This window comes from Zootoca vivipara, chromosome 2 (assembly GCF_963506605.1).
Source record: "Zootoca vivipara chromosome 2, rZooViv1.1, whole genome shotgun sequence".
Classification (NCBI taxonomy): Eukaryota; Metazoa; Chordata; class Lepidosauria; order Squamata; family Lacertidae; genus Zootoca; species Zootoca vivipara.
Window position 1 is genome coordinate 37,089,337 of NC_083277.1, and position 15,800 is coordinate 37,105,136.

General features: G+C 40.2%; 1 protein-coding gene across 5 annotated transcripts in view; it reads right to left on the minus strand.

The window, feature by feature from the left end:
- TMCC1 (transmembrane and coiled-coil domain family 1) overlaps positions 1-15,800 on the minus strand; it is a 100,665-nt gene that overhangs the window by 21,536 nt on the left and 63,329 nt on the right. Inside the window, exon 1 of one of the 5 annotated variants that reach the window (XM_035106541.2) lies at positions 2,400-7,134. The exons of the other annotated variants lie outside the window; for them this stretch is intronic. Within the exon in view, the coding sequence (XP_034962432.2) occupies positions 2,400-2,462 (63 nt within the window). The 5' untranslated portion in view covers positions 2,463-7,134. Of the gene's footprint in view, positions 1-2,399; positions 7,135-15,800 lie in introns of those variants that run through there. 5 annotated transcript variants of the gene reach the window in all.

Below are 15,800 nucleotides of genomic sequence, written 5' to 3' on the forward strand. Positions count from 1 at the left end.
CTAAGAAAAGCTTGATCATGTATAATGAGATAAGAATCCTATGTCTCTGTTCATTCCAGGTGGCTCCATGGTTTTAAGCTTGCTAATGAGTTGCAATTCAGCAACTTCTCTTTCCAGTCTGTTTCTGAATTTTTTCTGTAATAAAACAGCAGTTTTGAGATCTTGTATAGAATGTCCTGGGAGATTGAAGTGTTCTCCTACTGGTTTCTCTGTCTTGTGATTCCTGATGTCAGATTTATGTCCATTTATCCTTTGGCGTAGGGTTTAGCCTGTTTGTCCAATATAGAGAGCTGAAGGGCACTGTTGGCATTTGATGGCATACACAATGTTAGAAGATGAGCAATTAAATAGTCCTGAGATGGTATGTTGGATGTTGTTGGGGCCAGTAAGGATTTATGCTAACACTGTCATCCTGTTTTAACATACCAGTTCTAAAGTCTAACATTGATTAAACCCAGGCATTAAGCCTCCCACCAAAAGACCTGGTCTTGGGTTAGCAAGGTTATTAATATTAAGATACCAGCAGTTAAATGTTTATTTCTATTGGCAGAGACTGGTAAAAGTATGCAAGTATTTAAAAATGCAGCTGATACAATACAGCAATAAATTATCTTATTCATTCCTCCTGCTCCCATCCTTTCACTTCAGTAGACAATGAGTAGATGCTACCTCACCTTTAAAGTTAATATTATTTCCTGTTATTATGATAATCATCATCGGCCAGTTCAAACATGTTATGATATTTGCAAATGAACAGTGACTAAATAAATATTAATAGGATGACAAAGTTTATGACACCAGACACACATACACTCACATGTGTGGCACAAACTTCCTGTAGATTTAATAGATTCTAACTGACATCTCCACAAACAGCAAGGATAAAAAAGGAGAGCCTACAGTGATATCCACCTAATTCTCTCTTTATCGCTTCACTTAATCTGTAAATATGGAAGAAACAGGAGTACATGTGTGTGAACATCAGGGAGGTGTGAGAGATGGTTTCCACTGCAGGTGCAGTGCTGCTGATTGGTGCCTCAGCATAAGTGTTCCACATTCATACTGGACAATTTTTTATATATATTTTGACTGTGTCAGACCAACACAGCTACCCTGTTTCCCCGAAAATAAGACATACTGGTACCCTAAAATAAGCCGTAGCAGGATTTCTAAGCATTTGCGCAATATAAGCCATACCCCAAAAATAAGACATAGTGATTAGGTACAGTTCTGGAGGGCGCCAAGGAAGAGGCGAGGCTGGATGTGTAATTAAAAAATAAGATATCCCCTGAAATAAGCCATAGTGTCTCTTCTTGAGGAAAAATAAATATAAGACAGTGTCTTATTTTCGGGGAAACACAGTACCTATCTGAATCTTGCTGCACATTCACTTTGTGGTGGCAAGGGGTCCCAATAAAGGCAGGGGCTCTGCATAGGGCAGGTCAACCTCTTTTCCAGGATAATAGAGAGCAAAAAAGTTCCTCAAGAGTAAAGATCCTCATCTCCCCTTTTTCTAGTTCACAATAAGGACAATTGATCTTGTTTAATAGAAGACACTCTCCACCCAAAATATCAACAAACCGAGCCAATAGAATGGTGCTTTTTCCTGCTTGAATATTCTGCAGCCATTTTACTATGTATTTATTGTAACCAAATGCTCTGGCTCATATTACTAGAGTGCATAATGAATAAGAATGAAGATGGAATTTATTGGAACAACTATCTTTTAACATGAAGTTATCAAAGTGTAATGTAAACATTTTATCTACTCTCCTCTGCATACTAAACTTGAGGGATAACAGAGGTATTAATAACTTAATAAGCATGTGCCTCTCATACTTCCTCCATTTACTGAAACGCAGATGCATAGAAAACCTGGGATTTTCCACATTTGTTTCTATTCATGTTAGAACATGATGCTTGATGTGGCATCTTATAAAAACCTAAAAAGACAGCAAGTTTATTTCTGAAGGTCACTGGTTTAATGATAAGGGCATATGCCCATACAGGCTGGTTTTTCCAACACCAAGGATGATTCTGCAATATGTTCAGGCTTCCCATGAAATGCACATTGTACAACTGAAAAGTAAAGCAAGCATTTGCATCAAAATATGTGGCTGACCTAGGCAGCTATCTGACACATCAATTTTACTAATATTACTTCTCATAAAAGAATGTGCCATTTATATTCAAGATTAACACTCACTCCGACAGGAGCTCTTATGCTTCCAAGCTTCTTAACTGCAGATGTTAAAAATGACTCAAGGATTATAGAAAGCCAAGCCAGCAAGGGAGGGGATGGAGGAGCATATCTAAGAATATTGCTTATTAATGAGCCACTGGAGTTGTAAACAGAGCAGCCAAATCAGACGCAGCAATGCTTTTCTTCAGGATCTCACCTTGCCAGGTTCACTGAAATGATTTTCACAGCACACACAGGTACAGCAACACCACATAAACATTGCCGCATGGCCCGTCTGCAACGCCCTGCTCAGTGCTAGGTACTGCTAGGACTGTCTCCCAGACCAACTACTCTGCTCCCTACATCTGTGAGACTGAAAAGAGCTCTGGGCGCTTGCTGTATAAACAGACCATTTGCCAAAACAAGCAGCCCTGTGTGCTCCACTATCACTGATGCAAATGAATAGTTACACTGAGCTCACGCATGGTATATGCTTTTCCTTCAGAAGAGAACATTTTTAAAAAATGCAAGCTCACCGTCACTTAAATTTAAAGCTACAGAACACACAACTGTTATGCCCATTACAGCTCCAGGTCAATTACAATTCACTTTCCTTATATATGCTTCTCTGCCCCTGGGTGTTGGAAGTAGCTTATGCTAGCTACACAAGCCTTTGGCTCCTCCTCCCACCCCAAGTTTACAAGTTCTGCAATGCTTGGAGCCAGGGCAGCTAGCACAGGTGTATAGGACCTGGATGCAAGGACAATTAGAGGGAAATTCTTTCAATTGGTTTTGAGCCAGATAACAACTTTGCCATAGGAAAAACCAAACAGAAACACCAGAAAAAGCAAGGGTTCAGACAACTTTAAGTTGCCCACAGCATAACAAACTTTATCAAGGCTGGCATTAATTAGAGTGAAGAACTACGTAGGAATATTTTCCAACTCATCATTGCAGATCTTTCAAAGGGCACCCAGGAAGTTTGTTCCCAACTAATCAATGAGATCTCAGGAGAAATTCATCCACATAACCCAGTCAACTAGTTTAATGTAGCCCTGCTCCTCTGCAGTGGTAAACTAGATCTTTGCACCTGACTAAGGGCAAGAATGGAATGCAAAATAAAGAACCAGCTGTTGTTAGTACAAGTGGTAGAGAAGTTTTGAATGCAGAAATGCAACTCAAGAGTTTCACGACTTGCTCATTGTTCCTTCTTTGGAAACAACCGGTCATACTGTGGCATGTGATTGAGGTTTCCCAATAGGCATGCCAGATTAAGACATTGTTCCAATTCTATGCATGATGTTTGGTTGTAGATTGTAGATTTATGATTTTGTGTTATTTTTCCATGGAATTTATTGTTAGCCACCCTGATATCTTTGAGGGAGGACAGAATATGAATTATTTTTAAAAATAAAAAGCTAACTAAGGTAACTTGGTAGAGACTCCAACTTCCCAGAACACCTGAATTTGCCACTGTAGAAAAACCAACTTTCCATTATGAACACTGCTGCCATAAAACAGTTTGGACATGAGCTGGATCTAGATTTACCAATCTAGAGGTGGGAAGGAGATTTCCTATTGTTTTCTCCCCCACCATATAGACCCCAGTACCACCTTCTATGTTGTTCTGGACAGTTTCCCCTCCTTCTGAAGCAGATTTTCAGGAGAACAGGCAAAAAACATCTCCCCTCTGCCCCTTCCAGCAGGAGATCCAACCTTGCACCTGTGTAGACAAGCTCCTGATATCTTTAACCTGGCAGAGACTTATCTTAAAACCTTGGGAAGGAACTCAACATGCTCATTTTATAGGATAACTCATATAGTAGGCAATGGCAACTTGGAAGAAGTTCATTCCTGTTCTAATGAGATTCACTGTCTGATATACAGCGACCCACAAAGACTTTCAAAGAGATACTGTAACTGTCTTCATTGCACACAGAGACAATTGAGACATCACAATAAAGCATGGTTTATCATAATGGGAGGGAGCCATAAGGAACCTAAGGCTTGCATGTGCTCCCTCACATACACACTCCTGCAAAGCTATAAAGAGGAGACTGGAAGCTTTGGCTTCCAGCTTGTTGTTTCATCCAAACTTGACAAACCGGTTACTCTTAGCTATGTTTTGCTGAAACAAACCAGCTCCATAACCCACAGACTACACTACAATAATTAAGGTCAACCAGTTTATCAAGTTTGTATGAAACAACAAGCTGCAGTTAATAATAATAAAAAGTAGAGCAAAAGCTTCCAATCTCCTCCTCTTAGATAAGCTGGAAACCTGTAAGCTCAAAACTTGTTGGATGCTCATAACACTTGCAGTTAACCAAGGCTCCTTTCCAAGTCTGTTTGGAACCAAGAAGTTTAGACAAATGAGGAAGGAGCAGTGTAATGTCCTTGCCAAAACAATACTAGCAGGATAAATTAAGTACAGTGGTACCTCGGTTTAAGTACACAATTGGTTCTGGAAGTCTGTACTTAACCTGAAGCGTACTTAACCTGAAGCGAACTTTCCCATTGAAAGTAATGGAAAGTGGATTAATCCGTTCCAGACGGGTCCACAGAGTACTCAACCTGAAGCGTACTTAACCCAAAGTATGAGTGTAATTGGTTCTGGAAGTCCGTACTTAACCTGAAGCGAACTTTCCCATTGAAAGTAATGGAACGTGGATTAATCCGTTCCAGACGGGTCTGCGGAGTACTTAAACTGAAAGTACTCAAACCGAAGCATACTTAAACCGAGGTGTGACTGTACTCTAAGATTTAAAGTTGATAGACACTCTCAGAGAAGACATGGTGAACATTTCTATGAGTTTCTCTCCAGGGATGCATTGGGATTGGTTGAACATGACACAAGTGTAACATTTGTGGTGTGTGTGTGTGTGTGTGTGTGTGTGTGTGTGTGTGTACCAGCTAAAGAAAATACTGCATTCCAAAGCACTGGCAGAATAATTCAGAGAATAGATTCATCAATGAATTTGGTGAGCTGAGAATTCTGTCTCATGTACAGGGCAATGAGTCAACTCAGTGCCTGTTAATGTCACATGTAGAGCTTCCTCAAGCTTGATGGGGACAGATTCCATTGCTTATCCCTCTAAATGGGGCGGGTGGAGAGAAGAGTGTGGAAATTGTTATATTGGAACTCAAAATCTTGATCCAGCTAATTCATAGATATGATATCCATGCACTTATAAACCACATTTATCTATAACAAAGAATAAAAATATTTCAGTGGTACATGAAAGTACACTGGCAGTCTAAAAACTGATCATATTTCTATACATTGAAGACTGCATATTAATCTCAACATAAGTTCTGGGCTAAATTGGTTTCGCCTGTTTTTCAACACAGCCCCCGCTGCCAACAAACAAGAACCCCTCTTGTAAAACCTATTTCAATAGAGAGCATAGCTGGATGGTGGAAGGGGTGGGGAATAGCATGCATACCTATGGCCAACAATGCAGCCTTCAGGTCACTAAAAGATTATTTGTTTTTTTTAAAATTCCTTAGTTATTATCCTTAAATAGTTCAGTTATTGTAGTTTGGTTTCCAATATATTAGAGAAGGTTGCTCCAAATGAAAGGATTTCTCTGAATAGCCAGTTTTCATGCAGTGCACTTGTGTGCATACATAAAAGTGTATAACTATTTGTGGAATGCATGGCCCTTCAAAAGGCAGCTTGTTATGTAACTGGGGGAAAGCACCATGAATGGAAGAAAACAGCAGTACGGGTAGGGCGAATGATATGCATGACTGTTTCTTTATATATTGTTGCAAGGAATAAACATCCAGAAGAGGAGAGAAAGGGGGGATACTAAATTTCAAAACTTGAATAACATGCAGGAGAAAAGTCAGCTAAAATAATTTTATAAGTTAATTTTATGCAAAACATTGATTCCAGGGGTAGCAAACACGATGCCCTCCAGATGGTGTTCGATTACAATTTTCCAGCTAGTATGGCTGAAGGCCAGGTATGGCACATACTGTAGTATAACAGTATTTGGAGGGAACCACACTGGCTACCTCTGATTTGTCTATATAATAAAGACAAGTTAATTTCAAGGGGATATAATTGATGGGTGAGATTATATGTAATATTCAGAATCAGACAGAAGAATATCCCTAAAGAGGGTAACCATATTTTACTGCAGTGGCAGATAAACACACCTGCCTCCCAAATGCCTTCCAATGCACGTGGGGGTTCACCCATCACCATTTGGCACTGGATCAGGCCTTCTCAGAGGTCCAGAGAGGCCCATGCAACTTCCAGCTTTTGATGCCCCTAGCCATAATAAAAATAAAAAACGACAACACATGAAAACCATATACAGCACCTAAAAAGCATGAAACATAATTTGATTTAAAAAAAAATAGTAAGAAATGCTTTATAGTCTTTTTCTGTGCAAAAACACTAATTATTGAGGGAAATTTAGCTTGCATACACTGTCATAGTCAATATTAAGCATTGCAAGCCCATTCATTAAATAACGAACTTTTCTCTAAACTAAGAGGTCCCAAATGCTGCTTTTTTTTCTCATAGGGAAGTTGCTCCATCTCCTTAATTATTTGAGTTGCCTTTTTATTTAAGAGCATTTGTATACTGGTCGTCACTCCAAAGGGCTCATAGAGTGGCCCTTTACGCTTTAATGACCTTTAATAATTTAGTAAAGGTAAAGGGACCCCTGACCATTAGGTCCAGTCGTGACCGACTCTGGGGTTGCACGCTCATCTCGCATTATTGGCCGAGGGAGCCGGCGTATAGCTTCCAGGTCATGTGGCCAGCATGACAAAGCTGCTTCTGGCGAACCAGAGCAGCACATGGAAACACCGTTTACCTTCCCGCTGTAGCGGATCCTATTTATCTACTTGCATTTTGACGTGCTTTCAAACTGCTAGGTTGGCAGGAGCTGGGACCGAGCAACAGGAGCTCACCCCGTCACAGGGATTCGAACCGCCGACCTTCTGATCGGCAAGCCCTAGGCTCAGTGGTTTAACCACAGCGCCACCTGGGTCCCATAATATAATCAGCCAATTTGATAGTATAATCAGCCAATTTGACTACCTCACCCAGCACCCCTTATTCTAGATCATTATTGGACAAGTTAAAAAGCACTGGTCTCAATGCCGACCCTTGGTAGGCTACATATTCTACATCCCTCCATTGGGTGAACTGTCAATTTATTCCTACTCTCCTGTTCCTGTTACTTAACTGATTCCTGATACGCAAGAAGACCTTGCCTCTTATTGCACGAATGCTAAGCTTATTCAGGAGTCCTTGGGGAGGTACTTTGTCAAAAGCATTTTGTAAGTTCAAGCACACTATGCGAATTGGAGGGGGGGAAAACCACACACACACACACAGACTTTTGTAGACATTCTAAAAAAAAATAATCTAATAGGTTCATAAAACAGAAGCTACCCTTGGAGCAACGATGCTGGTTCTGCTTTAGCAAGGCTTTTATTCTGTATCTTGGTTGTACTATCTTTAACAATACTTGCCACCAGTTACTTTCCACACCCGGGAAGTGTGTATAGAAGCAGACAAAAAGACATCCCCGCCCCCCTCGGCCTCACTGATGAGGTCCAAAAGAAAGCAGCACAATACATTTGGGACCAGCTTGGCTGCAGGTGTTGCCAGAAGGAGGCATACAAGGCACCATCCAACCGTCTTAGGGATTGCACCCCAAATTTGTGTAGGGTTTATTCCATAGCCTTTTCTCCTCCCGAAAATATCCCATAAGGCAGCAGAGGTTTAGGAGCAGGGTCTTCCTTCTCTTAGATGAGCTACCTTCTCAGGTTGGCAGGCCCCATCTGCCCCTCACTTCCCTCTACTGCATATGTAGAAACTGCCTTCATGACAGTTGGACCCACTATTGATCTCATCTCCTCCGTCTGCTGGAGCCTGTTGTCACATGCAGGGGAAGTCCTGAACTCAGTGATGGTTTGAAACCCATCAGCTATTTTTATCTGATTTAGCTGGCCAGTTGAAGCCATTCCCAGGGTGTGGCCTCTGTCAGCTGCTGACAGCTTCTAGGAGCCACAGGTGAGAGCTGAGTGCAATGTGGGGACCAAAGGTGGACAAACTACCCCAAAAGGAGCACATCGTGTCCCCCACCAAAGATAGCACGCCTTCCCTAACACCCCATACACCCCAAACAAGGAGCAGATATCATGATATCAGGAAACTTAGAACCAACCCTAGTAATTTCTCAGGCAAAAGTAGTCACATCTCCTCTTGAAATTTCGTCACCATGACAATTACATTATCTGCTTTGCTTGCCACTCTCTATGAGCAGGAGATGAACTCAACCTGCATGATACAAGTTGTTTATTAACCAAATTGGTTTCTTACAGTTCCAGGGGGAATACCAGAATCCTGATACCGGAAGACTAGCAGATTTATTGCAATGAAAGCTTTTATCTAAGTCTGGTATCTTTACAATGTCACTGGTGTTTTTTGTTTTCTCTTTTTACCATAGACTGGCATGTATACATCTTTGGAATCTTTCACTGTGAAAAGTTCCAGGAAATACACTTCGCAGGCCAGACCTTGAAGTCTTCAGGCTTTTCTTACTTGGGACCTCTCTTTAGGCCAAACACACATTTGTGGGCATATTTCTTAATATTATACCATAGGTTTGCATGGTTTTATTGTTCATCCATGACAGATGGTCATACAACCTCTGCTTAAAAACCTCCAAGGAAGGAGAGTCCATCACCTTACAAGGGAGTCCATTCCACTGTCGAACTGCTTTTACCGTCAAGCTGAGGCCCAACCCAAAGTTTGGCATACAGGACCATTGAATATGTGGACTAGGTGACATGGTTTACATGAGAAAAGAACCAAGGATATATGTGGAAGGCAAGGCTCTTCAGCTGAGATACCATGTTATCTAAAATCAAGTATTTTTTATAACAATGTAATTAATTTGCTTTAAACACTTATTGCCTTCATGGGTTCAAAAGTGTAGATAATAGAGATCTGCTTCACAGCAAGCATGCTAACAACATTTTTTTCATTTATTAGTCATAGTTCATCAAATGAACTCTGAATACAAGTTAAGACATCTAGCATAATAAAAAATATACACTTGGTTAAGTACTTCTACTTCTGTCACATGTTCTGGAAACAAAGGCAACAGTTTGTATATTTCCTCAGCCAAGAAGGAATGTCAGTAGTTTCTACAGCATGTTGAATACACACACACACACACACACACACACACACACACACACAACTACACATTCAATATGATCACCTATGGATTAGTTTTTACTTATATTTTACAAACTAAAATTAGCTTACGATATAAAAAGGTAGTAATTAGGATAAATTACTTTCAAGTAAATCATTGGGAGAGTTACTATTTCTAGCTATACAGCTAGAGTTGACAGCTCTGAAACTACATATAGAAATAAAAGACTTTTAACACAGGAGAATTTCATTTCTGGTTCAGGGAACCCTGTCAGTGGTTCAGCTGTGTTTTCTTCACTCAAGTCCTCACCAGTTTACCTACAAACAAGAAGCTTGCCTCATTCTCAAGTACACAGTTATATTGATTTATTCAGAATATGAAATGCTTACTTGATGTCTACATTTGCTAATGGGTTGCAACCCAGGCTAGACCACTTACACCTAGAGTCTTGATGCTTAAACCCTGGTATCACTTAGGTTGAAAGAGAACTTAAGAGAACAGGACTCTTGCCACAACAGTATAGTCTAGCCTACTATAGTACAGAGCATGTAAACCCATAGCAATGGAGGCAAGGTTAACGGCAGGACCTCCGATGAGCTTCACATGAACTTATTTAAATAAGCTAATAACTGAGAGAATATTTTAAAAAAATTACAACTGTTCCCCAGCACCTGAATGATACCAAACATTGGTTCAGTGCTGTTTAATTGTGTGGTGTGGTTTGCCACCCTCACAGCAGTAGAGATGTCTACTAATCAGAAAGATCTCTGTTTGACCACAGAATCACTCAAACAAACAAAGTCTGTTTCCGCACATATACTAGCAAAAGCTAGAGAGCACACTGTGTAACACATATATTTCAATCCATATTTAATTTCGTCCCAGTTTGGTAACCTAACATTCCTACCCCAGTCTGCAAGCATATCAGAGTTTATTGCAGACACTAGACTTTGTCCAATAGATATGTGCATTAGTACTGCTCCTGCTAGAGAACTGAAACAAATGAGATATTTTTGTGTGATGGATTGTAGGACTGGGAGTTCTTGCCCCCCAATTATATCTACTTTCTTTGCTCTATTTAAAATGGCTTCTAATTGTCCTCACATTTGGGGAATGTATTCCTAGCATTCCACCTCCCTCTTGTATAGTATCCAAAATATGCATTTAAGAAGTTCAAATATGCATTAGCTCAAATTACAATGCATATAAACTTGGCCAAACTAGATATTTACAGTAGTGAAAAGCAGCCTTGAGAAGTTGCAACTGGAACAATGGCATGGGAAAGAGATGGATCCTTTTGTCCTAGTCAGATATTTTAATGCTCAAAATAGCCCCCACCCAAGCTTCTTTTCCCCTTTAAGGGAACAAAACACACTTTACCAATCAATACACTGAATAAATCAAGCTTGCTTTACATATCCTGTTTGGCTATAGTTTAACCTGCAGAGGGCACTCTAGATGAAGATAAAACATTGTATTTGTGAAATCTGTATTCATAGATGGATTGTGAATTTTTAGCTCAATCTCTTATCTTAGATTGCCACGAACACAAATGTTAATGCACACTTATTTATATTATGAATATTTACATGATTTGAAATGTGTGGATCAGATATATTTTACATAAATTAATTTATAGATACTTTTAAACATATGCTGGAAACATTTTAAAGATGTTCATACTGGCAGTATTAACAAAAATTATATTTATAGTTGTGAAAACAGTTTTTGCTCTGGAATGAAAGGGGGGGAAGTGACATGATGCTAGAAAAAGCAAAAATCCATTTAAAGAAAGACCCTAGTGTACACAGCACTTGTTATTTATTTTAAGGATGTACACCACATTTCTCCACTTCCAAAATGAAAGCACTCAGATGCTTATGCAACAGCAAATAAAAAAACTATAAAATACAAAAAGTAGCACTTAAAAACACTGCCATTCTTTATGTGCAATATGCATTTTTTGGGGAAAATGCATGTCATTTCAGAACACTGTATGACCCACTCTACTAACAGCAAATATATAAATCCCTCTCCACTAACACCAAATGTAACCTAAATCTTTACATGTGCAGCATTTATGAGCTAAAGCTATAATTCAGCAAGAGAAATACGTCTATTCAGATTCCAGTTCACCCCGGGGCTTAGCTCTTCATGTTGTAAACAGCACTGTGATTTTTGGGTGAAGTGCGGTATACAAACTGAGTAAAAAATAAATAATTATAAAGCCAGGCCCTAAACAAATCGTACTGCTTGTTGCTAACCACCTCATCTGGAGAGAAGAATTGTAGATACTTGCAGCTGTAGAAATGAATAATGAATTTGGTGTTGCTATGATAAACTGTACCCCTGATTTCAGGGCCAGCCCTAACATTAAGTGGAATGAAGCAGCTACCTCAGGTTGCATATGCTGGAGGGCAGGAAACAACAGTGAGGTGCTGGAGGATGGAGCTGTGGCCTGCCTTGAGCCCCTAAGCTAGCCGCCTGTCCTCAAGTGCAGTGATGGATGCTGTGCCTTCGGTACGTGAGATCCAGCTGCCAGATTGGGTGGGTTTTATACATGAAGCAGGGCATTTGCAACAAGCAGCAAAACAATTTGACAGATATGAATATAAGAGATGAAGTATATGCCCTACATAAATTGGGTCAGTTGGCAAAATCAACTTCTAAAAAATGGGAGTGTGTGTGGCCAGTATATTGTAGGAACCACTAGGGGAAAAGAGGTTCAACATGCCTGTGTGTTGGGTGCTTTCTTCACAGGTCCAGAAATCTAGACAACTGCAGTACAGTACTTTGTTTCTGCACAACCAATATTGCATCACCACTACCTGGCCCTTAAGCTTCCCTCACAATGGAGGTGGGAAGCATTAAAAACAGGCTTTGCCCCCGCAACACAGGAGTCCCACTGGATCAGACAAAGCTCCACCATTCTGCTTTACCTAGTGGCCAACCAGATGCCTCGAGAAACCACAACAATGCACCTAAGCACAATACTTAGGCGAGGGAGTTATAGCCACTTATATGGGTGAAAATGCAACCAATATAGAACATCACTGAACTAGCTGAACTGCTTCCTGGCAGGACAGGATGAAAGAACAGGTTGTGCCACTTCCAACAGACTTGCCAACTGTTGTAACCTGCTCTTCCCCCCCCCCCCAGAACTTAGTGGGAGCCACTGAGAATCAAATGTATTCCTGTCTGCCAAGTTTTATTTATTATTCTTTATTTATTGCATTTATATCCAACTTTTTCCTCCAAGAAGCTCAAATTGATTCACCCCCACCTCTACAAATCCCCACAAGAACACTTGTGACTGAAAGGCAGTGACTAGCATCACTTTATGGTCATGCTAGAAAGCAAATGTCAGAGAATCAGTGTGGTCTTCTGAATAAATAGAATGTTGGGCTTCGACAAGTGAGACGGGTTAAAATCCCACAGGACCACGAAATTCACTGGTCTTGGGAATGTCACTAATAATCAGACTAATCTACTTTGGAGATGTTGGTTGTATTACAGTTACTCAGTTACCTTCTCCCAATTTAATCTCTTACTACCCATCTTTAATTTGCAACGATTATGCATTGTATTTTAACTATCTATCACTCATTCCACAGCAAATGAAAGGAACTTTAAATGCTCTCTATTTTCACTGTTTAAGCCCCAACAAAGCAGCTCTGTTCTGGGAACAAGAGTACAGAGAACAAATACAGTATGTCATTCTCTTATTTTCATTCCTATGGATTTCTTATTTGAAACTACTCCTCTATCCCTCCCTTCCCTTTTTTTGCATCTCCTGATACAACTGGTAGCTGCACAATGCCACAAGTCACTGAACTTTTATAACCTCTGAGCAAACAAACTGTGATTCAGCCATGCTGACAAAAATAATAATCAAGTAAACCAAAACTTTCTGTGAACTCAAACAACTAGGATTTCTTAAGGAATATTAACAGATCTAACGTAAGCTGATTAGGAAACCAACTTTTACTATATTAAGAGCAGTGAGGACTAAACATTCCAATTTCATAATCAAAGTACCTCATTCCATATTTGCCTGTTAATACTGCCATTAAATGCACGATCTAGATAGATAGAAGAGAGGCAAGCTCTGTTTTAACTAAAATATAAATCCTACTCAATGACAAACCTATGTTTTATCCTTCTGAAATTCTAACATGTTCATGCAGATTGAATTTCAGTTTGTTGCTAAAGCAAAGCCTGACCTCAAAGCCCTAAGGGGGGGAAATCACTTTGCATAACTACAAACAGCTCTAATGAGGATGAAAAGGGACAAGAACCTTTTGTATTATGATTTATTTCATAGAAAAGGGCAGCTTTATAATGCCCAATTATTCTTCCATCATAAAAAGCAAGCAAAAAAATGTGCACAAACACATCATTTATTACTGGCACTATTTATATGACACAAATGGAACAAAAAACAACAACCATATAACCATTTCAAGTCCATCTCATTACAGTTCCAAAAGAGACCAAGCAGGCATGCACAACAGAAAAGGTATGGCTAAAGTCATTCATTCAAGCCTCCCACTTTCGAATCCTTCTACATGATGAATATGGTTTATGCCTGCTATATATTTCTGACTTATTTCATGCTCTGAATCAGCCTGGATAACCAGGACTTAGTGTATGTCTATGACAGAATGAATGAAAATAGCAGACAGCAGCTATTTCAGAAATGAATAGAGCATCTTTTGAAGAAATGCTTCATTGCATGTATTCAATGCCTATCTGCATGTTGAGCTTTCTCTCACTAGAACTTTAGCAAAAGCACCACTAAAGAAGGGAGGGTAACAAAACATACTGTATCAGAAGAGGATGTCGAGGTTTCCATGCTGGCTCTGAAGCAAGCAAAAGAACGTGCAGTAAAGCTGAAGGCTTCTCCCTAGCTTGAACATGCTGTCCTAGAGAGTAAGGTTAAGCAGAATGTTGCTCTAGCCTTGTTAGACTGAATTCTGTCCTGCCAATTCAGTATGAATAGAATATGAAGCAGGGGCACCCTAGGCATGTTGGCAGAGCTCTGAGTGGATGTTCTAGAAAGAGAGAGCGACTCCTAACAAGCAAACTGCTCTGTGTGTCACATGAACAATCTTCAGCTGTGTCACGAAGCCCACTAAAAATATTCCCAGCCTCTGACAGAGAAAAACAAAGCTGGAGTTCCTTTTTTTTGTAACAGTACTGCAAGCAAGGATGATTTCTTCCTTACAGATATAGGAAGAACAGCACCACGTTTGTTTTTACCCAGAGGGAAGGCAAAAAAAGCTACACCACAGACTAATTACATTTTAGCTTTAATAGTGGTGACTTGGAAACGCCTCCCCCTATCCTATATGAACATACCTGCCTCCATCAACACCCACCCTTGGAGTTCTGGGTTTCTGTGTCTCCGTCTTCTAAAGGATGGTAAGTGGTAATTTGGGGCAGTGGCATCAAAACTGTGCAACTCTCTCCATAGGGAAACTTACTTTACTTGTCCTTTGGTGGCCTCATGACAGCAGGCCACTTTATCTTCTTTTAAGAGAGCCTTTGAACTTGCCTGAGTGATCTTTCATGATAATTTGACTGCTGCATTTATTATTAACCCTCCATGTTGCTGTTACTAACTGCCCCTCAAAACACACTGGCTGTGTTAGCACATCATGTTAAACCAGGGCTCATGGCCCCTTTTTTGCCCATAGGCACATCTGCAAACTGGGTAAACTGTCATGGGCACCCCTGCCACCCTGCAATTAATCACATACTGAAACCTGGTCTATTGGCTAAAACAGACTGCTTCTTTCAAGCCTATTTCATGGGTGGGAGGGGCGTGGTAGGGAAGGCCTCTCTGGACACACATGCAGGTACCATGTTGGTAACCCCCTGCAGTAAAATAGTTAACATTTGACTATGGTTTAGTGTGAAGAAGTAGTGCATTGGGGCTTGCTGCTCAAAAGTGCCTGCTTTGGTCTTCCCTGGGGCACAAGGAACAAACCAGAAAGTTTGGCTACCATGCAAACAAACCATGAGTGGTAGCCAAGGTTTGTTTAGAGAAAACTTCCTGGAGTATGGATGACACAACATGCCAACGCTTATGGTTTGCTGCTCCTGAGATGGCAATGGATTTTGTGATGTATCTACCAGCAAGCTGCACATTCACATTAACCTTAATAACTCACAGGACCTCGGTATATGAGAGCTTTTTGCAATGAATTTTTTTTGCCTATGCAGATGGTGACAATGAATTAAGCTTGTTAAATTCAACTATCGGAGCAGCTTCCATCTCCTTCTAGAACAATATTTTTAACCAGTTTCTATTCTTGTTAGATCAAAAAACCATGATGAGGATTGATGAACTTCACCCCATACCCAATTAAGAGTAATGCTTACTACTGCCAGGTCTTCAGGACCAAATTTAAAGGCAC